This window comes from Lepidochelys olivacea (genome assembly GCF_965140295.1).
Source record: "Lepidochelys olivacea isolate rLepOli2 genome assembly, chromosome: 8".
NCBI classification, from domain to species: Eukaryota; Metazoa; Chordata; order Testudines; family Cheloniidae; genus Lepidochelys; species Lepidochelys olivacea.
In genome coordinates, this window is record NC_140418.1 from 89,957,182 (window position 1) to 89,981,252 (window position 24,071).

The 24,071-nt window shown below is 41.8% G+C and overlaps 2 protein-coding genes across 2 annotated transcripts in view; both read right to left on the reverse strand.

The window, feature by feature from the left end:
- DNAJC6 (DnaJ heat shock protein family (Hsp40) member C6) overlaps positions 1–7,051 on the reverse strand; it is a 90,675-nt gene extending 83,624 nt beyond the window's left edge. The window contains exon 1 of the mRNA XM_084636719.1: positions 6,908–7,051. Coding sequence (XP_084492845.1) covers positions 6,908–6,929 — 22 coding nt within the window. The 5' untranslated portion in view covers positions 6,930–7,051. The remainder of the gene's footprint in view (positions 1–6,907) is intronic.
- An 8,868-nt stretch (positions 7,052–15,919) lies between these two features.
- The window catches only part of AK4 (adenylate kinase 4), a 50,940-nt gene continuing 42,788 nt past the window's right edge, over positions 15,920–24,071 (reverse strand). Inside the window, exons 5-6 of the mRNA XM_084636471.1 lie at positions 23,832–23,950; positions 15,920–21,085 (exon numbers count right to left, since the gene is read on the reverse strand). Coding sequence (XP_084492597.1) covers positions 20,971–21,085; positions 23,832–23,950 — 234 coding nt within the window. The 3' untranslated portion in view covers positions 15,920–20,970. The remainder of the gene's footprint in view (positions 21,086–23,831; positions 23,951–24,071) is intronic.

Consider the following 24,071-nt stretch of genomic DNA (forward strand, 5'->3'; position numbering starts at 1 on the left):
AAGAAAAGCTTAAAAACCAAGAACCTAATAGATTTCCTTTAGGGTATATTTGAGATCCCTGAGCATATTTGTTCAAATGTCATTTGACACAATCAACTGCGTGTCCAAAAATCCTCATGACCTGATTTTCAGAGGTGTTAGGAACCTTCAGCTCTCATTAGCTTTAATACTCAGTACCTGTGAAGAGAAATCAAGCCATCTGCTCCCCACTAGCTATGATGAAATCAAGGAGAAAAACTCAGTGTATAAAATGTTTTAATGAAAATTTAGAGAAATGTAACATGGCATTCACCATATTGCATCAGATTACTATTCCATCACATTTTATATCCTACCACCCTGGCGGTTGCCAATGGCTGATATTAACCCACATTGCACCTAGCCTATCATTATTTGTATGATGAGGTGGTACTGAGAGGCCTCAACTGAGATCAGTGCCTTATAGTGCTAGGCACTATAAAATCCACAGTAAGAGACATGCCATGCCCCCAAAGACTTACAGTCAAAACAGACAAGGAGTCAAAGGGAAAATAGAAGCATAAAGAGTTGAAGTGACTTGCCTAAGGTTGCACAGCAGGTCAGTGGCAGAGCTGATAACACAACCCAGGTCTCCTGACTCCCAATCTGGTGTCCTACCCACTGAACCACAAGTCTGCAATAACTATGTGAAGCTGTACATGAGGATGCGAAGAGAGGGTCCTTCTTTCCCCCGTCATTTCATCAGCTTCATTGCCTCATTCACTTAGCTGACCTTGCAGAACTGTCCCCAATGTTATTGATGGTACCTGATAATATCCAGTAGGCCAAAAATGATTAAATGTGGGTCAAAAAGTCTAATAGCAACTGTCCCAAGAAGCACATTTCCTTTACCTCCAAAGAAAGGCACGGAGCAGGGAAGAGGCAATAACATGACTAGGAGCATTAGAAAAAAAAGAAAAGTAGTAACCAGCAACGGCAATGAATTCACTAGCTGTGTTACAAATGTACCTATACACACCTACCAGGCTGCATCTTTCTTAGTAAAAATTCCTTTTCCTCTACTTTGTCTTTCTTGTGACACTTTCTTCCTCCCCCTTGTTGTTCCATCTCTCTTTCCACTCTCTCCCTTTTGCTTCATACAGGGAAGGAACACATGTGAAGAAGCTGTTTATATTCCTCATATTAAACTCCCAGGGGTGCGGAAGGAGCAAGTTCTTAGAGCCACTGACGCTCCCTCCAGCATGCAGGCCACATTTGAAGGGGCATCTTCAGATCAACTTAGGCTCCATGTTTAGGTTGTGTGAAATCAAGGTTTTGAAAAATCTAAAGGTCAAAAGCTTCCATTGCTTTTTAAAAAACCCTATTTCAGTGAAATGGTTTTTTTTTCATTTAGTTGGTTTTAAATGTTTCCCTGCAGGGTGTACAAAACCCCCTTTGCTGCAGTGCCATAGAAAAGGAAAATCAAAGCAAAACGAACTTGTCTATTTTCATTTTCCAACCTGAGTGAAATGCAAAGGAAACAATCTACATTCCCAGTAAAAAGAGCAAAGCAAAACTTTAAAATTCCTTTGTAAACAGTTCTGTTTTCACAGGCTGAGGTGCTAATCCTGGGGGATTATTTGTGAAGGTGGATCCCTGTGCCTACATGAAGCCTCATTGATTTCAGTAAAACAACGAGGAATCCAGTGGCACCTTAATGACTAACAGATTTATTTGGGCATAAGCTTTTGTGGGTAAAAAACCCACTTTTTCCTCAAGAAGTGGGATTTTTTACCCATAAAAGCTTATGCCCAAATAAATCTGTTAGTCTTTAAGGTGCCACCAGACTCCTTGTTGTTTTTGTGGATACAGACTAACACGGCTACCCCCTGATACTTGATTTCAGTGAGGCTCTGTGCAGGTGCCTGGGTCCTCCTGAGAGGGGATCAGCTTACAGGACTGTGGGGCCTTAGATGCTAATGCAAGTAAGAAAATGCCATAGATTTCCCTCAATATGATTTCTAAACTGACAGTTTTCCTTGAACAAGTCCACAAGTGAAGTCTGGCCCATGAGCTGTAGTTGACTGTAACTGAGCCAAACATTTAAAGATTTGCCATCTGTAGTAACTCACCCTATCACTGTTTTCTTCATGAAAGTTTCTCTGCTCCCTTGTAGGATCCCATCCTGTTATTATTATATATCCCTAGTGCTTACTGAGGCAGTGCCCAGGGCCCCCTTGTGCAACCTGCTGTACAAACGCAGAACAAAGATAGTCCCTACCCCAAATCTGCAGCACTCCTAAACATGCCATGCATCTGCTCTAGTGGATGGAATTCGGAGGTTCAAAATTGTCACTCATCTCTCCACTGTCTCCAAAGTGGTTATTCACCTGTACAGCCCATGCTGCTGTTTAGGTTGTGCCCTCTCCCAATCTGTTGCCATCAAAATACAGAGTAGCGTGTAGCTATGAAAGAACAACTCGTGCAAATCCAATGAAGAAACATTTTTGCTCATTGGAATGGGAACAACTTTTGGCATCGCAAGATGAACCCTCAGGATTTGTAAATTCACTGGTGCAGGGACCCCGGGCCTGAGTCACAGTCACAAAGAGGGTATGCCTTCACTGCAAATTAAGGTGTAATTGTAGGGCAGGTAGGCCCACTTGTGCTTGTTTTAGTCTAGCTAGCACAGGTAACCATAGTAGTGAAGTTGCAGTACCATGGATCCTAGCATGAGTCAGCAATCCAAATACATAGCCAGAGTTCTCAGTGAACTGGTATTGGAGTAGGCAGTAGTCCACTCTGAAGCCCACTCTGCCTCATTCTCACTATCACGGTTACCAGTGCTAGCTAGATTAAAGCTAATACAGGTATGCCTACCTGCACTGCAATCATACCTTCATTTGCAGTGCAGATGTACTCTGAGGCCCCTTTATCCCCCTGTGGTAGTGTAAGGGGCATTCAGATGGGTGCAAATGTCATTTGTGCACACTTAGAGGCCCCTCTACACTGGGCAAGTGGAGTACAGAGACCTTAGTGTAAATGAAAATCAGGACCCACGTCATCCTCTGTTTTGTTCACCACTGAGCTCACTGTTGGTGTTTAAATTATTCTTTTGTGGATTACAAAGATTTGGAGTCTGCCCTGTGATGTGTCTTGGCTTGCATTCCTGAGATGTATTTTGATGTTGTACTACAAAAAGATCATCAAGAACATTTAAATGAAAGCAGGCTTTGTCCAGCAGAAGGGATTTGCTTCTCACAGAGATGTGAAGTCACATCTGCCTTCTGCACCTGGTTAAGTGAATCAGCAAAAATTTTGTTGAGCCACAGGATTTGACTTTGCCTCTCCCTGAAAGTGTGACTAATAGTGGTGAAGAACAGGGCTGAGGAAAAGGCTTGAATCTCTCAGAAAATCCAGTTCTCCAGATAAACACACTTCAGGTTCTTTGCTACCAGTTGGGATAAGAAACATTTAATTTACAATCACTCAGATCAATCCTGAAAGTTAACTTTGAGGGGTCTAGTTTGCACAACTCTAGCTGAGACAGTCTTTAAATGATCATGAACATAGAGTTTGCAATCTAAGGCCTCAATCATGCAAATATTTATGCACATGCTTAATTTTTCTACTACAAGAAAACCCATGGGATTAGGGTGTAAAAAAGATGGTCTCCTGCCCTATATACCAAATTACCTGATTTATTATATGCTTTAAAAGTGACCTTGCCTTAAAATTTCAGCAACATTAGTTACCATCATCTGAGGGGTCTCTTTTCTGATAAGGTCATGTGACCCTGTCTTAGCTAATAGCAAAACAGGGACCAGCTGTAGGTTTTCAGACCTTCCATTTAAACAAACATATTTGGCCTCAAACAGTTCCCTCCCACCTCTGTGTCCCTTCATCTCCAGGATGTTGCTAAATCTCCAGCACATGTTCAAGGAATCACAGCCACATACACATATTAACAGGGAGGCCAAGAGTCAAAGCACAACTCTCCTGGACTAGAGTTAGAGGGTAAGATCACTTAGGGAATTCCCTCTGTTGCAGCTTGTTGTTGCTAGAGTCAGATGAACTTTACCCAGAAGTGGGGTAATACTCTGCCATTAAAATCTTAACATTCACCTCCTCAGGCCCTGCAGTAATTTAAATGAAAAAATGTTGTGGTACTCAGTGTGGAGTGGTGAATGAGTTGTTAATGGTGCCTACTGTAGGGGACATATTTTTAAGGTTCCCACAGCTCCAAGAATGGTAACTGTGGACATTCTGAATTAAAGTTAATGAAATTTCTATTTTAAAAAATAATTTCTACCTATATTATTGGCACACCTCCAGGGTTCCTTATGGGGCAGGATGGTCTGCTTACGCCATTGGATTGGGACTCAGGAATAGGGCTGTCTGGAAAAAAAATGTATTGTGCAAAATGTTTCTAAAACAGAAAAAAAATTATCTAAATTTTCCACAGAAAAACATTTTTGGCAGAAATTCAAATAATAATAATAAAAAAAACATTCAGCCAAAAGTTTTTTTGATTTCTGGGCATTCTGTTTTTTTGATTGAAAAAAAATCCCATGGATTGCAGACATTATTTTAACCAAAACCTCAATTTCTAATTGAAAACCAGTTTCAGGAGATCTGGGTCTAATTCCTAACTTTGCCACAGCCTTCCTGTATGACCTTATGCAACTCCCTTAATCTCTGTGTATCTGTGCCCCAAATACAACACAGGAAGTGCATCTCCTCTCCCACCCTTTGTATTTTTTTGTCTATGAGGTTTGCAAGCTCTTCAGGACAGGGACTATGTCTCACTATGAGTATGTACAGAGCCTAGCACAATGAGGCTCCAGTGTCTGCTGAGGCCTTAACATGCTATTGTAATATAAATAATTAGAGTTTATAAAGTAATATTTATGGGTATTTTCATGTAAGTGGCTTTACACAGCTGCTTATGCATCAATACCAAGGTGTATCAGTATCTCATTACATCTGATTTTTAAAGCGAATGGAAATTATGGCACCCTATTTATCTGGTAGTGTTACAATTGTGGTTTATAGAATATATTGTGCATGTTTATAGAGGTTTATTCTCCTCTCTGTGCCTTAGCGTTAACAGGTGTGTGACACACAACGAAGAATAGACTCTCACAATACCTTAGTATCAGTTAATACATTTCTGAATGCTTCCAAAGCATATTGGCTCAAGATCAGTAATCACTTTCCAGATTCTCTATTCATTAGTCATGTTGATATTATGTCCTTATCTACAGTACACAGGCTCTAACACTGATAATTGAAATGTAAACAGACCTACAGTGACCTATACAGAATCCTGAGTGTGTATTAGATATTAGATTGAAAGCACTGTCATTTATTTATATCCTCTGAAAGTGTAGGATTGGTTTGTTTAATGTTGATCCAAAAATCCCCTTTACAGGGCATTTCAAAGCTACACTCTCTCCACCATCAAAGTATACGGACTTTAACAACCGTTTCCTGTTATGTTGCTCATCCAAGTAGAAGCAGTTTTAGAAAATTTTTATAAAAAAAATACACCACTCTGTCAAAGAGATTGGAGTGGGGGTGGGAATAAAAACATACAGCAGGAAACAGAACAGGTTTGGGGCCTATGCTATATGGCTACATCCAGGATTAATCTGCACCAGGGTAAAGCCATACGTGAAACAAATTCGTTCAGTCAGCAATTGAATGTTTGAGCTTACACTACCAACGACATGCAGTAAAAAACAGTACTAAAGGGCAAAATTTGATTCCTTCTTAAAAGACAGAGCTCAAAAATACTGCATGTATCAGCTGTTAACATTTCTGGGGCTACAAACAAGCAGGGTCTGTCACAGCTGACTAAATATAGCACAGCCTGTGTTGTCTTAATGCTGTGTGTACCATCTAAATTACTTGATTTTTTTTCCCCTTGAATGATGCTGTGACTCAGAGAAAACCCTCTGTTTAGAGGATGTTAGAAGATGGAGGCCCTAATCCAAATTCAATATCTGAATACAGGGTTCAATTTTCTAGTGCTGCAGGCCTTTTTCATTCCCACAGTATCCAAAATATGGACAGCAATATAGGGCAAGAATATATCAGGAAGTAAAACATTTCATGTTTTAAAGCCTGAGGAACGTAGAAACACTACAGTACGAAATATGTACCTTCGAAATGGTATTTAATTCACAGCCTCAGAAACATACCTGACATTCTGTGATTATTTGTTTCTGCCTTCACCTCTCAGAGCAGTTTTGTTTGCATCTGTCTTAATAAGGTCAAAGCAAACTACATTTAACTGAAAGTGATAAAGTCTTTTCTGAACTGAAATATAATTTTCAAAATTTTCTAGCTATTAAGGTCAGTTCGACCATATGTCCTGAAAATATATATGCCTGTATTTCTTTATATTAAATATTTTATTCTTAAACATATACCTGGTTAATCTTTCCCTCAGAAGCCGAGATGCACTCGGCGGCTAATCACACCATGCAGTTATTATTTTAACCTGGAAACATCACATTATTTTTCTCTATTGAAGGTAATATGCTCAGATGATGACATAATATTAAATATACATTTAGGTAGTCAAACAAAGCTCTAATGGTCTATATATAATTAGCTAGGTATGTGAAAAAGGGGATGTTTTTTCAGTTATTCAAATGCTAAATATTCAGCTATGCACTTGCTAAATTCAGCATCTTAACTTGCCATCAAATGGTAATATGTGATATATTGAAATCAGAAGCAGATGTCGATGCAAAATCTTTCCCTCAGCATATTATATAACTGCATTTTTTTTTTACTAGGATCTTTGCATCAAAGATGCAGGATGCATTTTTAAAATGGTTACTCAGGAGAATATATTGTAAACGGTCCCACTTATTTAATTATGCAACATCTCATTTTTCATCTATTGTACGCAATTCCCTTTATGTTCTTTTCTTACCTTTATTTTCAGATTCTTTCATTCTCCTCTTCCTCCTCTTGCTGCAGATCAGCAGGAAGCCCAGCTGATTTGCGAAATGCTGACTTTTGATTTGTCATTCACGGCCAGTCATAGGTCATGGAGGGTATGTCCATCAAGCCAGGGCACTGATGTGTGATAATTGTATGCAACTGTGTATGGTATTGGGTTATAGTTAGAATTATACAGAATCAGGAAAGAATGAGTATGTAAGCAGACATAACACATTTTCTAAAACGTGGCATGGAGTAGGATCTGGAGTAAAAGGATTTTCCCTTAATTCAATTCTGAGTCAAGTTTCATTTAAAAAAAAAATCTAAATCCTTTGGAAAAAATCAGTGATAAAGGAGCATGTAGGCAAAACAGCATCCAAAAGGTGTTCTTTGAGGAGAACCTTGAAATCAGAAGGCATCTAGTCAACAAGTGAGATGGATTAGAAATACAGATATATTCGTTTCTTTGTTTTGTCATTCCCCTGGGGAATACACTTGTGTCTACAGATCATAACAATTCTCATCCCTTCTTGCCTTAAACAATCAGTGTAAATCCAAAAAAATATTATGGAGTAAAGGAGAGTATATTGTGGTGGACTTGAAGCATGACCCATGTTTTGTGGATCTATAAATGCCCTAGCTAATTATTAGTATAACTTGGTTACTATTCATCCCATCATCCTGATCACAGTGCACCTATGGCTGCAGCAGGATTACGAGCTATGCATTCTGTTTCTTCTAAGCATGATGTTTTCAAACTAGTTCCAGTGATAGTTTTACCTATCCTTAAAGGTGCTTGTTTGGCCCTTATTACCACAGTATCTGAGCAGCTCACATCTTTAATGTATTTATCCCCCCTCACCAACACCCTTGGGAGATAAGGAAGTGCTATTATCCCCATTGTACAGAACTGAGGCAGAGACACTAAGGCACTTGCACAATGGCACACAGAAAGTCTCTGATAGAGAAGAGAGCTGAATCAAGCTCTCCCAGGCTAGTACCCTGACCACTGAATAATCTTGCCCTCATTCTGCCATCACAACACTGTCCGACTCAGAGCATGAGGAAGCCATCTGTAAAATAAATGTATTTTCATCGCAATTTTCTGCCCCACTAACAATTCATCCAGGTTACAAAGTCAGTGAGGGGGGGGAGCACTTCAAGGTGCGTCGTAGCAGTGCTTATCCAGGTAGCGTTCCTGAAAGCAGCAGCAGTGGAATCCACAAGTCATGGAACAGCCCACAATCTATGGAACAGAAGCCTCAAAAAACCTGCGTTTTCCCCAGTCCCTTGTGGTGACAACCAGCTTTAGTTAAATAGCATATGGGTAACAAATACATTTTGTAGGACTCTGACTAAGATTAACCTAGAAGTATCACTGGGAAGCACTCTTCAAAATAAAACTTTAGAAGACTCTTATTCAGTTTTGATAATAGATTTTTTCTTTTTTTAAGATTCATTTCATAGTTATTTTTTTAAATGTCTGTTTATCTATACTGGTACCTAAGGCTTTGTGATTGTCACTCCAACTTGCAACTGTACAGTGGCAGAGTATATAAAATCTGGACCACCTGCTCCAAAAGTACAACCACTCTTGCTTGCACCATGGGGAATCTTCTTTACCTTTTGGCAGTATCAGGCCTATGACACACAGCTGAGAAATTTGGAGTCCATCCATTACAGGATACACATACACCAGCCAGATTATGATTCATAAGAACAAAGTCCCAGTATATTTGCCAGGGTTAGATAGGGAATGTACATCATTATATGTGGGGGGTTTTCAGATATAGCCCATCAGTATTTATACAGGACCTGAAAAACCAGAGTTTCAGAAGACCTCATCTCCCATTTAGGCACCAAAGTCAGGGGTCAAATTTTCACATTGGATACTGAGCTATGTTGAAAATCAGGCCTGAAGTGTATGAGTGGGAGCTTCTGGGTACTAAAATCTTTTGAAAATCTGGTCCCAATTGTGAGTACTTAAGCACCTGAAAATCTACCCCTGTGTGTTCCTGGGGCCATAAATAATTACAAATGTAGTGAATCACACTCCCAGCCCTAAGGAGCTTTCTTAATCCAAGATTATCTACAGATCAATAAGGTGGGTGAGATATCTTCTATTGGACCAACTTCTTCTGGAGAAAGAAACACAGAACTCCTCTTCCGCTCTGTGTAAACTCGCAAGTTGGCTCTTCAACAGAAATTGGTCCAATAAAAGATATTACCTCACCCACCTGGGATCAACACAGCTATGACAACTCTGCAAACAACAGAGTAGAGCGGGATGTAAAAGAAGGGGCACTTGCTGGAGAAGTAGGAGCTTGTTCCAAGCATAGGGCAGCCATACTGAAGGTGGGAAGCTGAGAGCACATGTGAAGGAAACAAAGGCTGTGCGTCTACACTAATCTTTTGCAGGGGAAGTCTCACCAGCACTGGTGGGAGCACTTGAATGGTCAGAGCTCTGCCTTTTTTACCATCATGTCGTCTAGACCTGCTCTGAACAGGGCGAGATGACACCATGGTAACACCACCAGCGTCCTCTCTTCACTAACTCTCCCACAGACAGTAAGGAAGTCCTGGGACACTTCCCCAGATAATCTAGCATAGGCAAGACCAGAGAAAGCAGCAAGGGGAAAGGACTGAGAGGGACATAGAGAGGGAAAGTGCGAAGGATCCTGGCATTGGCTGGGGTAGGGAAATGATGCTACCGAGCATTTTTCCTACTGTACATTTCTTAGTCTGCTCCAGGCCGCTACAAAAGTACTTTGGGTTATTTCTGAAGATGAGGCCCTTGAAGTGCTCTAAGGCCCAGCCAGAGGTTACCTGACTCTTTGTCCTAAGGCTGGGAGTCTACACTAAGAAGTCAATGTAGTTGTATAGTTGTTTGTCCTCCTGGCACAGCCCAGCTTCACAGAGCTCTCCTCCTTGACCCGCCTGTTGAAAGGCCATTGTACACAGGAGATTGCTTTTAAATATTAGACACTTTGAATATTCTGATAAAAATAAACCCAAGCACCTCATGCTCCAGGATGAATCAGATACTGCAACAGGGACCTTTGCAATTCCTATGCTTATTTTTCACTGTTCATCAAAAGTTTAACTCAGGCCCACTACAGGTTTCAATGTACATTAAGAACAATTTCAGGCATGTTCTTCAACAAATAGCCCAGAGTGATACAAATGGCATTAAATTGTTCTCTCTTTGTTTTCTTTGCTCCTACACAATGTACTCAGTTCCCAGTGAAACTTTGGACAGAGCACCACAGACACAAGTCACATCTCCCGCTTTTGCCAAACCTTCTGTTAAATACTGACTCACTGTCCTCGTGAATCAGGCTAGTGAACTGAAGCTTTCCCTCCAGCTCCTAGCTGCAGAAATGAAAGTGAAGTTTCCTTTCAATTTATATCATTACATGTGCAAAGGAAAACGGGCTAGAAACTTTGTCTGTAACTGGAATCTCCTGTATATCTCCAGTTCTCCCAAATCTGAGAAGACCTCATGGGGCCCAAAGACCCAGCTCTGAGAAACATCATAGCCAAAAGGAACAATGAACTAAGTAGAATACAAGCAGCAAGCTAAATTAGTAAATATTTGGTTTTCATGCAGCTTGATTGTACACATGGAATTCACAGGGGAGGGAAGCTGAACCACGGTATTCCACAAACAGCAAGGACTTGTACAAATCTGGTTCGACTGAACAAACAAAAGACACTATTTTAAGCAATCTTGGTGAGTAAGAGAGTGCTAAGCACCAGGAAGGGAGCAGATGTATATTGAAATATCAGGCTGTTGCTCCTGAAATTAAGTCACCTAGGTGAATTTCAGAAGTTCTGAGCACCAGCAATTCCCATTGATGTCAATGGAGAATGTGGATGCTAAGCACCTCTGGAAAAAAAAAAAAATCAGAACCTCTGACGAAATGCCCTGTGGTAATGCCTGCTGGCCAGAGAAGAGCCCTAGACCCAGGGCATGTTTTATACATTAAATGGAATAGAAGGTAACATGGTAGGAATTGGGGGACAGGTTTTAAATAAGGCAAAAATGTAACCCAGAACTTGTACTATCTAGGCTTGGAATTTAATGACCACACCAATGAGAACTGATTGAACACAGACAGCCTTGCTGAAGGGGATAGGTGAAGAAAGCGTTTGGGTGAGTGTTTGTTCCTGTAAGGAAATGGGCATTCACAAACAAATGGAAAAGTAAAAAATTTGTAACCAGATTCTTTTGTACAGGCTTTTTAAACTCAAGATGCCTCCTCATATTACTACCCTCATTTAAAAAAAAATCCATAACCATGCACTGCTCTTGCTCACTCGGTCATTGGGGAAAAATAATTAAGCAACCAGAGACACAATAACCCCAGCAGCAGAAGGATGTATTACTATTACAGAGGCAGAGGAAGGAGTTACCCAAAAAGCAAGTTCTTCGTTTGCTGACATTACCTTCCCAAAGTAGCCCCTGTAAACTCATCCTGCCAAAAGCATGAATACATCTCTGCACTGATCCAGGTGTTACCATCTCCAAACTGCCAAGCTAAGATCCTTAAATCCCCAGTGAAAAATTAAAAATAAAAAGTGCCCATGTAGAGAAGTTTGAAGGACAGGGGCCGTAGATTGCAAGATCCCAGAGGCAGGGACTGTCTCCTTCTGCACACACAGGAGCAAGTACATAGCTGGTGCTCACCAAAGAGTGTGATCTTAGTGCCAGGTCTTGCCACAAATTAAACACCACATAAGACAGGTAGAAGCAGGGAAAAAAATTTATTTACATATCTCAAATGGCAATATAGCTGTAGTGATTCTCCAGGGACGAGACCACCCAAGAATAAACTCGCTGTTACATTTCCAGCCATCAGCAAACATACAAATACCAAATGGTTCCCAAGGAGAGAGGACAGACAGAGGAAACCTCCTCCTTCCAACCCTCACTTTGGTTTATTACAGAACTGTCACCACTTTATTTAAAAAAAAAACAACAAAAAACAAAAAACCACGCATAAGATTCACAGTAAAGTACCAAAGTCAGGGGATGAAGTGGGGAATTGTGTTGTGTTCTGACGGGAAGATTCAGACTGTAGGAGAAAGCTGAAGTAAAACAACTAACACAGGTAGGTTGTGTGACCCAAGTGCAGTGGGATAGTATGCAGTTCAAATTGAAATGTTTATCTCAGCAATGATTGGATCCATCCTTTAAAAACACAGTACAAGTATCTATAGATAATTTGCACACCAATATTTAATGAGTGCATGCCCTGTAAAACTAGACCTGTTCCTCTCCTAAAAAAAAGTGGATTTATTTAGGACCTAAAACCTCTAACAAGCCCCCCCATAGCAATTCTAAGGTAAATATACACACATGCATTCCATCCCTTTAACTACACTCCAAACACCCCACCCCTTTGCACACAACACAGACAACTAAAAAGGTAGAGCTGGACTCTGGGATGGGAGGGATCATCATAAATTGTTGGATTTGACACAGATTGCCAGGTTGTACCTAGTTTCAAGTGAGTTTTGGGGTTCCTACCGCAATTCAGGGTCTCCTGAATTCTGCTTTGCACTAAAGAACAGGTGCGGCAGCCATTTTACAAACTCAAAATTAAAAACCTAGTGCTGAAATGACAGTGCAACCATGTGTAGTGTATTGGTGTTAGTATACTTCCTGAAGTCAATCACTACCACTCCAACCCACAGCATCATTAATAAACCCTGAGGAATGCACATGCTGTGAGTGCCAACCCTTTGAAATAAACACCACTTCATACTTATACAGTGCTTTATGTCGATCCACCAATGTCCTGCTGTGGTATGTAAATATAGTATTATCCCCAAGGTGATCAGGTGTCAAATTGATGTAAAGAATTTACAACTCTTTAAAAAATTGACATTAAAAAAGTTTGTAGATGCCACAAAGAATAGAGATTGCTATTTTCATAGATTCACAGATTCCAAGACCAGAAGGGACCATTGTGATCGTCTAGTCTGACCTCCTGTATAACACAGGCCACAGAACTTCACCCAAATAATTCCCAGACTATATATTTAAGAAAAACATCCAATCTAGATTTTAAAACTGCCAGCGGTGGAGATAGTATCAGTGAATTTAAAATCTAAGAACATTAAGAGGGGATGTGGTAACAGTTTTGAAGTACATAAAAGGTTGTTACAAGGAGGAGGGAGAAAAATTATTCTTCTTAACCTTTGAGGATAGGACAAGAAGCAGCAATTAAATTGCAGCAAGGGAAGTTTAGGTTGGACATTAGGAAAAACTTCCTGTCAGGGTGCTTAAGCACTGGACTAAATTGCCTTGGGAGATTGTGGAATCTCCATCATTGGAGATTTTTAAGAGCAGGTTATACAAACACCTGTCAGGGATGGTCTAGATAATACTTAGTCCTGCCATGTATGCAGGGGACTAGACTAGATGACCTCTCAAGGTCCCTTCTAGTCCTATGATCAATGCACAAAGTTCTCTCATTCAAAAAAACCTGGACATTCAACAATTATCTTCTAAATATGGTAACTTTAAGGGAAACCTAACAATTAAAAAAAAAAAGTTTGCAGAAGAAAGGCCACCAAGAATGGAGTTTGCAGCTACTGCAGGGGAACAGGGCATGGATGCGCCTCCAACAGGTAGTTTTGTCACTTCTTCAGCAGAATGTTACACACACGTAGTCCAATGCACTGAGCACAGGATTACAGCCCCATGCTCAGAGTCAGCAAGTGACCTCTGGCCAGTCACATACCTCCATTTGCAAAATAGGGGCAGCATTCACTGCCTGGGGACTGACTAATGTTTATAAAGCACAATATGAAATATTATACATGCATGTAAAAATGGCTAAGGCTACTAATGGACAGAGAGAGAGGCATAATAAAGTGAAAGGTGTTCTAGCTACAGTTCAAAGGTGCATGTCTCCATCCATCCAGGAATTGTTGTGGCTCTAGCATGTCCAAATGTTGTTCTAAGCCATTCATCTTACATAACTGGAAGAATAAATTTCCCTAAGGGGAAAGATGCAGCATAGGATGCCCAAAAGAGCCTCTTGTCTGATGAAATACGACAGCCTGAAAAACAATGGGAACAGCAGCATTTGCACTTTCATAGGTTTTGATAAAGATAAGGAGAATGGTCTCAAGGAAGACTCTTAACTGTGTTGAAATGTGTTCAATACAGAGAGACAAAAAGCAAATAAAATAATGGATACAAATGAAAACCCCAAATGTCACTGTTCAAATATATCCCCCTGAACGGCACTGGAGGGTAGGACAGTAAAGGCAGTGAAATGAGACCCTGGATTTGAATGGTTTCAGAGTAACAGCAGTGTTAGTCTGTATTCGCAAAAAGAAAAGGAGGACTTGTGGCACCTTAGAGGCTAACCAATTTATTTGAGCATAAGCTTTCGTGAGCTACAGCTCACTTCATCGGATGCATACTGTGGAAAGCGTAGAAGATCTTTTATACACACAAAGCATGAAAAAATACCTCCCCCCACCCCACTCTCCTGCTGGCAATAGCTTATCTAAAGTTTGGGGACAATGTATACCTTCAGATCAGCGGCACTGCTATGGGTACCCGCATGGCCCCACAGTATGCCAACATTTTTATGGTTGACTTAGAATAACGCTTCCTCAGCTCTCGTCCCCTAATGTCCCTACTCTACTTGCGCTATATTGATGACATCTTCATCATCTGGACCCATGGAAAAGAAGCCCTTGAGGAATTCCACCATGATTTCAACAATTTCCATCCCACCATCATCCTCAGCCTGGTCCAGCCCACACAAGAGATCCACTTCCTGGACACTACAGTGCTAATAAACGATGGTCACATAAACACCACCCTATACCGGAAACCTACTGACTGTTATTCCTGCTTACATGCCTCCAGCTTTCACCCTGACCACACCACACGATCCATCGTCTACAGCCAAGCTCTGCGATACAACCGCATTTGCTCCAACCCCTCAGACAGAGACAAACACCTACAAGATCTCTATCAAGCATTCTTACAACTACAATACCCACCTGCGGAAGTGAAGAAACAGATTAATAGAGCCAGAAGAGTTCCCAGAAGTCACCTACTACAGGACAGGCATAACAAAGAAAATAACAGAACGCCACTAGCTGTCACCTTCAGCCCCCAACTAAAACCCTCCAACACATTATTAAGGATCTACAACCTATCCTGAAGGATGACCCAACACTCTCACAAATCCTGGGAGACAGGCCAGTCCTTGCCTACAGACAGCCCCGCAACCTGAAGCAAATACTCACCAGCAACCACATACCACACAAGAGAACCACTAACCCAGGAACCTATCCTTGCAACAAAGCCCGTTGCCAACTGTGCCCACATATCTATTCAGGGGACACCATCACAGGGCCTAATAACATCAGCCACACTATCAGAGGCTCGTTCACCTGCACATCCACCAATGTGATATATGCCATCATGTGCCAGCAATGCCCCTCTGCCATGTACATTGGTCAAACTGGACAGTCTCTACGTAAAAGAATAAATGGACATAAATCAGATGTCAAGAATTATAACATTCATAAACCAGTCGGAGAACACTTCAATCTCTCTGGTCACACGATTACAGACATGAAAGTTGCAATTCTTCAACAAAAAAACTTCAAATCCAGACTCCAGCAAGAAACTGTTGAATTGGAATTCATTTGCAAATTGGATACAATTAACTTAGGCTTGAATAGAGACTGGGAGTGGCTAAGTCATTATGCAAGGTAACCTATTTCCCCTTGTTTTTTCCTAACCCCCCCCCCCCCGACGTTCTTGTTAAACCCTGAATTTGTGCTGGAAATGGCCCACCTTGATTATCATACACATTGTAAGGAGAGTGGTCACTTTAGATAAGCTATTACCAGCAGGAGAGTGGGGTGGGGGGAGGTATTTTTTCATGCTTTGTGTGTATAAAAGATCTTCTACACTTTCCACAGTATGTATCCGATAAAGTGAGCTGTAGCTCACGAAAGCTTATGCTCAAATAAATTGGTTAGTCTCTAAGGTGCCACAAGTACTCCTTTGGATTTGAATGCTTGCTTAAAATGGAGGAGATTACACAGCATTTCCAACAGGAGTTTAACACCTATTGGCAAACAGAAAAATATTCTCAAATGCATCCCTTCCCACACACTTATTTTTCCACCAGTGTTTTCCTCCGACTGTACAGTTGCATCAGTTTAGCAACTTTGATAAAGTTTATTTCAGATATTAGGAATTTTTAGTCAGGTCACATTTATTCTCTTCGCCACCTCCTACAGCAGCTGCTTTTCAAGGGCTCCATCCATAAATCTCGCAGACCCAGCATTCCCTCCATCACACTTCTCAGTAGCATGTGGGAATGTTAGTGCTCAGAAGACTCCTGCCCTAGCACCTTCCCTTCTGGCGGTCCTCATCCCAGAGAGAGGACACTCATGGCAACAAACAGGGACTACTACGGCATATGCGATTCCTAACATGGCTAGGAGTCCAGCAGTGGTCTGTCTCATGCAGTGAGTGGAGCACACCAGCATTAAAAGTCAGATGTGCACACAAGCAACTCCCACTGTCCCTATATTAGCATATTTTAAAATAATTTAAATACCCTTTAGCTAACCCCTCTGTGAAAGAAGAGGTTTTCCAGGAGCCTCATTTGTTTCTTCAAGCAGCAGTTTTACTTTCAAATAACCCCTTTTGTTGCTAACATATATTAAGAATTTGAGCCATTTCTTTTGTTCAGAGTACAGTCCTGTTAGTGGAAAGAACCAACCATTAGAAGTATGTTTTAACTAGATGGATGGTAGATCCCTTCAAGGACCTCCCCACCCATACAGTTAACACAGATCTCCCACGTGCTCTGCGGCTGCTCCCTGTCCTCCCACACCATGAGAGAACCTGGTTAGCCCTGTAATTCAGTTCTGCTCCGCTCGAATCAGTGGGAAGTCTCCCATTGAGAGCAGACCTTAGAACTCCTTAGTGCCTCCTTTAGACCATTACTTTCAGTGGAAGGCAACTAGGGGAGAATGGATAGGCAGCTGAGAACCAGGCCTCCCAACCCGGCAGATCCATAACTGGTGCTACATCTCCCATTCTTGGCCCCGCCCCCAAAACCCTATGGATTGATATGCACCCTGGTGCATAACATGGGTTCCCAGGCAGGGTTGCACACATGTCCTCATGTCCTCTAGGTTGTTCCCTCCACGCACCTCAAAACCCTGCCCCATACACAAGTGGAGAGATCAGTTCAGGCCATTAGGGTTTTTCCACTCAGCCTTTTCATACCACATCAGTGCAGTTCTGCTTTGTCTCACTTAGAAAGGGATAGTAATGACATTTCGAAAGCTGTCTGATCCCAGTCCAAAGCCATGCATTCCAACTAGGAAGGCACTGACCGCACCACATTGCACAGTGGTTCTAAAATCAAAATAGGGTCCAACTTCCTACTTATACTACTGTGAATGCAACAGTCACAGTCCCCAGTAAGAGATCGTACTGTGCAATACTGCTCGGTATCATCATGGCTAACACGCAAATGGTCACAGGATGCCAGCCTGTCTGATGGGCTAGTGATGACAATGGCCGACTGGCTGCAATACTCTGGGACTGCCAGAGTGTGCCTTCTACTGCCAGGAGCAGGAGGGGGCCATGATTTATAGAGAAGAAAATGGAATCCAGGATAAGGCTGGTGGAAATCTAGTGCACTGCTGGGCCAATGTCATGTGAGTGGTACGAAAGAAGGGAGGATGCGAACATACCGATAACTCATGTCTTCCCATCACAAAAGAATGCCAAGACAAAAATTAGCATCTTCCTGGCTGGGAAAAAGCATTAATGTACGATGACAAAAAAAAAATTAAGTAAAGATGACTTCTACTCAAACAAATCTCCCCAGGCCTCAGAAAGCCAAAGTAAGTTCCACCTAAGAATCCTCCCCCTACAAACTTATAGCCACTCTTCAGGAGTGTATTTTCAAGATCCAAAAGCAGGAATGACGACATTTCAGCAGCAGACACTTGCCCTGCTTGTTAACCGTTGTAATTAATCAAGTTGTCTATTGCAGAGGTTCTCAAACTGTGGCCCGCGAACTCCATTCAGGTGGTCTGCGGATAGTTCCCTAAGGTACACGCCTGGGCGGACGCACACGAGAGACTGATGGGCCAGCCACCTAATTAGTGGAGCCGCGCAGGCATGGCTCCAGTGGCGTAGCTAGGTGGAGCGAACAGAGGCACCGGACATAAACGAAAAGGTGCCGCCCACTTGTACTCACCAGACGGCGCTCCGGGTCCTCGGTGGCACTGAAGGCCCTCGCTGCTGAAATGCCGCCGAGGACCTGGAGCAAATGAAGGCCCCTGCCGAGCCGGAGCACGTGAAGGCCCCCGCTGTCAAAGACCTGGAGCAGCGGCGGGTGAGTAAAAATTAAAAAAGGCGCCTATAAATTAAAAAGTCACCACTTGTGCTCAGAGGGGGAGCAGCCGCTCCCCCCACTCCCCTCCTGGCTACGCTACTGCGTGGCTCCACTAATTAGGTGCCTGAACCCTGGAGAAGACGCACATGTAAGGAGAGGTGGTGGCCCTGGGGGGAATAGGGAGTAGGTGGGAGGGGGCAATGGGGTAAGAAGAAGGGGTGGGCGGAATTTGTGACGTGCAAGGCTGTTGTGGCCAGAGAAAGAGGCAACTTTCCCCAGGTCCAGGGCTGCGGCTGCTGGGGAGAGGCAGTCCTCCTTCCCAGCCTCAGCTCGGGGGCTGCCACAGCGGAGAAGAGAGGCCTGCCACAGCGAAGAAGAGAGGGAGTGACCCCCCTCCTTCCCAGCCCATCTCGGGGGCTGCCACAGCGGGGGGCGGGGGTGGGAAGGTAAGACTACTGATATTAAAATATGAGTTGTGTGCTTTTATTTGTAGAATAAAAAATGTTAATTATTAAGTTGTTTTTTTAATATAGTGCTTTTATCCGAAGCACTTTACAATAGGTAGCTAACGGTACAAAAAACATTTGGAAAGATCATTAAGTGGTCCGCTGAGACACCTCAGCAATTTTCAAATGGTCCGTGGGGAAAAAAGTTTGAAAACCACTGATCTATTGTAATATGGAGGTAGCCCTTCTAGTTGGTTACTGTGGACTGTAGCAAGCTATGCAACTGAAACAGCTTGGTATAAAGTTCTCTAAAAGCTATTCTGTAAAATTCAGCTTATTTCTCAAAAATACACAATCTTGGTTTTTCTTAAATAGCTTATAAAATAAGGCAACTTAAGGAGACATGGCCTTACGAGGTAAATCACACCCCCCGTTAATTAGGTACTGTAAGTATTAAAGATCAAGTCAAACAAATTTACAGTAATTCCAGTTTAGAAAAGCCACCACTACATCTAGCTTCATGACTCAACACATGAAAATAGGAACAAAGGAAACTGAGGAAGAGATTTCATACACCTTAAAAGGTGTTTGTTTACAACAATTCATTCACATGTAACATTGTCAATCCAGGAACACTTATATTTCCTCCCCACAAGAATCACTAGTAGTTAGTTCACAGTGTTTCAGATCACTGCAGCTGTAGCTGTAAACTGGAAATTAATGTCTACAGAGGACCAAAAAAAAAAAATATTACAGTAAAGCTTTCCCATTCCATTAGCTGTAACCAGAAACTAAAAATCTGAACAGGGAAAAAAGCCTATGTAAAACTCGAGACACCTCTAGAAAAATGCAGTGTTTTGTTCAGTGCTTGGAAATGTTTATGGCAAGTGTTTTTAGATGAGCTGCATGCTTAACTGTACATAACCTCAAGCACAAGACTAGACTGAGCATAAAACAACAGAAACAAGGTGGCGGGTGAAGGATTGTCTTTTAGTGGACCAACTTTCAATAAAAGATATTACCTCACCCACCTTGTCTCTCTAATCTCCTGAGACCAACACAGCTGCAACAACAATGTGTGCAGAAAGTACCAGTCCGTTTTGCCTGACCATCAAGGAATGTACAAGAACAATTGCTTTTGATTCACAAAGTGCTTAAATACCACCAACTGGTTGCGACTCTTGCCATCCAACACATGTGCATAACTCACAGATGTCAATGAGAAGTGTGTCTGTGTAAGACCTGAAGGACCAGACCCTAAAGTGTTCCATTATTATGAGAAAAAGTAATCCCCTGCAAAAGGTATTTCCCCCCAGAATGGTCCCTGTATACCGAGAGAAGAAAGAACCTCAATTAGAAGGCAGAATAGATAGATACAATGAACTTTTTCCAGATAAAATTACAAAAAACACATGAGAATAAATCTTTGGGATAAACTAATACACTATGCCCATATCTTGTAGTGTTAAAGCTATAAACAACCAAAGCACAAACTAGTGCAACTCATTTCTCATGGACAAACTTAGGCTTACTCACTTTCCTGGTCTATTGGTTGGCATGCATCATACCACTTAGTGAAAACTAGATCATATAGCAGCATTTATTTTTATTTTTTTGGAGGACAGCACAAGAATGTATTTAACCCCCAGGACTTTTTTTTCCTTCTATGTTTATTAATACTGGAAATGTTGTGTTCACATTTGAGCTTTGCAATGTAAATATTTTCCATGTTACTCACTGATTCCCCATGGGGTCAAAGTCTGCATTTAGGGTTTTTATTTCTCAGAGGAAATAAAGAAGTTGCCATGTAGAGCTAGCTAAGGCAAAGGGTGTTGTGGAGCAATGGAGCAGCACATTGCATATGTACATGGATTCAGGGAGGGAACCATGATAGGTTAGGTATACTCTAAGTCTGTCTAAGTCTGAATCATTGGTTAGGGTTCCCGGATCACATCAGCAATACTTTGTAGCATGAAAACTAGAATTTATTCCAGCAGACTTCATCTTTTACAGAAAGGGTTCTTTTCCACCCTGACGCTGGCTGTAACTGCATTTCCAGAACTGTAAACTCCAGTAAAGCCAAGAAATTGTTCCAGACATTGTACTATCCTCTAACTGGGCACAGCACCAATACGGCACAGAGAAACAAAATGAACAACCATATTAAATTCTTGATCCTTTACACAAGATGGTTAATTAGCTTCTTTGGAATGGACAGGCCGGACCTTGCTGGAAACCAGAGTGTAAACATAAGGCCAGATTTTGTTGGTCTCTGTCCCAGAAAATGAGTGTAGGACACCTCTGCTCCTGAAAAATATAATTAAGATTAGAAATTAGTATAATCTGATTGACAATTCTGGAACACATTAGGACTATGCAGTGTCTATGATCAAGAACAGATGCCTTCACATGCAAAGGAGCATGACCAATGAAAATGAATGTAGCCTAAGCTCTTGAATAACCATTCTAGATTGCAGGTCAAGTTTTGGGTCAAATTTTTGGTAAGCTCTGTGTAATTTATAGTAGAAACAAAAAGCTGATTATGCTTAATGTTCATCTAATATACTCATTGATTCTTCACTACTTAGGGTATGTCTACATTGCAGCTGGGAAGCGTAATTCCCAGCTCAGGTAGATGTACATGTGCTACAAATAGCAGTGTGGCTGCAGCGGGAAGGGTGGCAGCTTGGACTACCTGCCCCAGGATGTCCCTAGGATCTTGGGCAGGGGTGTACTACATTTTATATACAAGAGACTTATCTAGTCTGTCCCTCTGCAGTGCAGGTTTGCTCATTACAGTATATTTCCTAGCGCATTACAATGGATGTGTCATCAGAAGAACAACTGCAAGGTAAAAGCCTTAGACTCAGACTTATCAAAGTATGCGCTGAACTTTAAATATTTTACAAGCTTCAGTGGGACAACTCACATGCTTAAGGTCCTGGGTGTCTTAGGGCCTCAGTCCCTTGTATTTCATGTCCCTTTCATTCCATATGACTATTTCAACTTTTAAAATGTTGCTGAATGCTGCATTGCTTTCAAATTTTCAGTCTCAATCACTAGATCATTAGCACAGAGCTGAAGGCAAGGCAAGGCAAGTATGACAAAACATGCCCCAAAATAATCACAGCATAGGCAAGAACATTAACACATGCTCTTAAGAGCCAGTCCTACAAATATTTAAGCATGTGAATAATCTTACTCATGTGATTAGACCTATTACATCAGGCTCCAAATGTGTACTGGTAAACAACAATAAAATGAAAAAATTACAGGGAAGGAAGCTGTAGCTGGTGAGTCACATTCAAAATTTTAGTGGGATAAGTTCTTCCAAACTTCTTGAGACTTTTTTTAGTACACTGTATACCAATGTCTGGTTTGCTAGTGTACATATAACTATGGAGGGTTGAGATAGTCCTTTCCACTTTCCCCCGTTGTTCATGAGATAAAACTGCATTTGAAGGCAGCTGGTGTGCTGAGAACACCGCGTAGCACGCTGACACCATACCCATCTGTTGTCTCTCATCTTATACTTAGATTGTAAGCTCTTTGGGGCAATGGACCATCTTTGTTGTGTTTGTACAGCGCCTAGCACAAGGGGGTCTTGGCTCATGACTGGGGCTCCGAGGCACTATAACAATACAAATAATCCATGACTCTGTTTTAGCTCTTAAAGAAAGCTGGTGTGGTCTTTGTGCCTGGAACATGCTGCCACTCTCAGTAAGTAACTAACCTCCATTTATCTGGAGTCTTAAAACTGATTTTTTGCTACACTTTATGCACAGGTTTTCTTTTGTTGTGTCTCTAAACTTTTTCTTTCTCATTGTCCAGTGCTTGAGAGGCTCTACCTAAAGAAGTTAAAAGAATCAGAAATGTTAAATTTTAAAATCTTCCAGCTTCAATCAAATACACAGCATCCCTAAGAGACAGGTAGGGATCGTTCCATTTTACAGATGGCTTCATCTCTATCCTCCAATCAATAGATCACAATTCCTCTCAAACATCTGCTTACAGATACACAGCTATTGCAATCATGCGATTCCACCGGCACAATCTAAAGCTGACAGCTGGAGTGATCAAAGGAGAGGGGGGAAAAAGGGAGCTAGACAGAAAGCTCCTTTAAATAAATAAATAAATCTAGATTAAAAACCATACATACAATTCTTTTCTCTCAGAGACATGTGTAATAATTTGTATTCTTTATCATTTAGACTGCATCCAAAAATGTGTTAGCCACTTTCTAAGCACAACACTATGTACGCTGAAGGGTCAACTGTTCTTACGCAGCAGATTAAACATAAAACAGAGAAATGGTGAATTTCCCTATAATTAAATTTAACAGCAAAATTAGCCTCATCCTCTAAACTGAACCCAAGGCAGGCTCTGCTTTTGGCTGAAAAGAAAGAGAGCACAGAATCTAGCTAGCCAGCGGCAGCAGAGGAGAAAGAAAGGCAAAGGAATCACATCTCACTGCCGGAGTTCTGGCAGGAGAGAGATCACTTGATCATTGCCTGTTAAGTTCACTCCCTCTGGGGCACCTGGCATTGGCCACTGTCGGTAGACAGGATACTGGGCTGGACAGACCTTTCGTCTGACCCAGTATAGCCATTCTTATGTACTATAGGGCTTGAAACAGGCTCTGGCATAAGGTACAGCAGCCCTGGGGTTTGTCCTAATTTAAGGCAGCTTTTCCAGGGCTGCTCTGCAGCCAGGAAGCCCCATAGCACAGAGCAGAACAGGCAGACTCCTGCTCCTAGACTCACCCCTTCCACTACTGCTACACTGCTCCTGTCCTGGGAGAGTTCTTTGGTCCACTGCAGCCTTTACACCTCCCATATGCCACTCGAGTGGGGCCCTGAATCCAGCCCCAAAAGGTATAGCATATGGCTGCTGATTATGGCCAGGCCAAAAATCTTAACACATACGCAATTTTGCTTGGGAGAGGCCACATCAAGATATCCCTGAGCAAGCCAAGAACAGATTTGTGGAGATGAAAACTTAGCACTTATTTTTACAGGCAGGGTCTGTATTACTTGAGTGCGTTCAAACTCACTTATATAATTCTATTACTGGCTTTGCAGCTTCTTTGTATTTTCTTAGCCGAACAGCAACAGCATCAGGTTTATCATCTTCCCGTTGAATTAATGGTTCACCCGTGATGTCATCGATCCCCTGTGTACAAGACAAACAATACATCATGAACACTGTGCCAGATTAAACCAGTGCCACACAGTGAGCCATGGGGGTTATATGGGTGTAACTGAGGATAGAATTTGGCCAGCTATAAAGAACT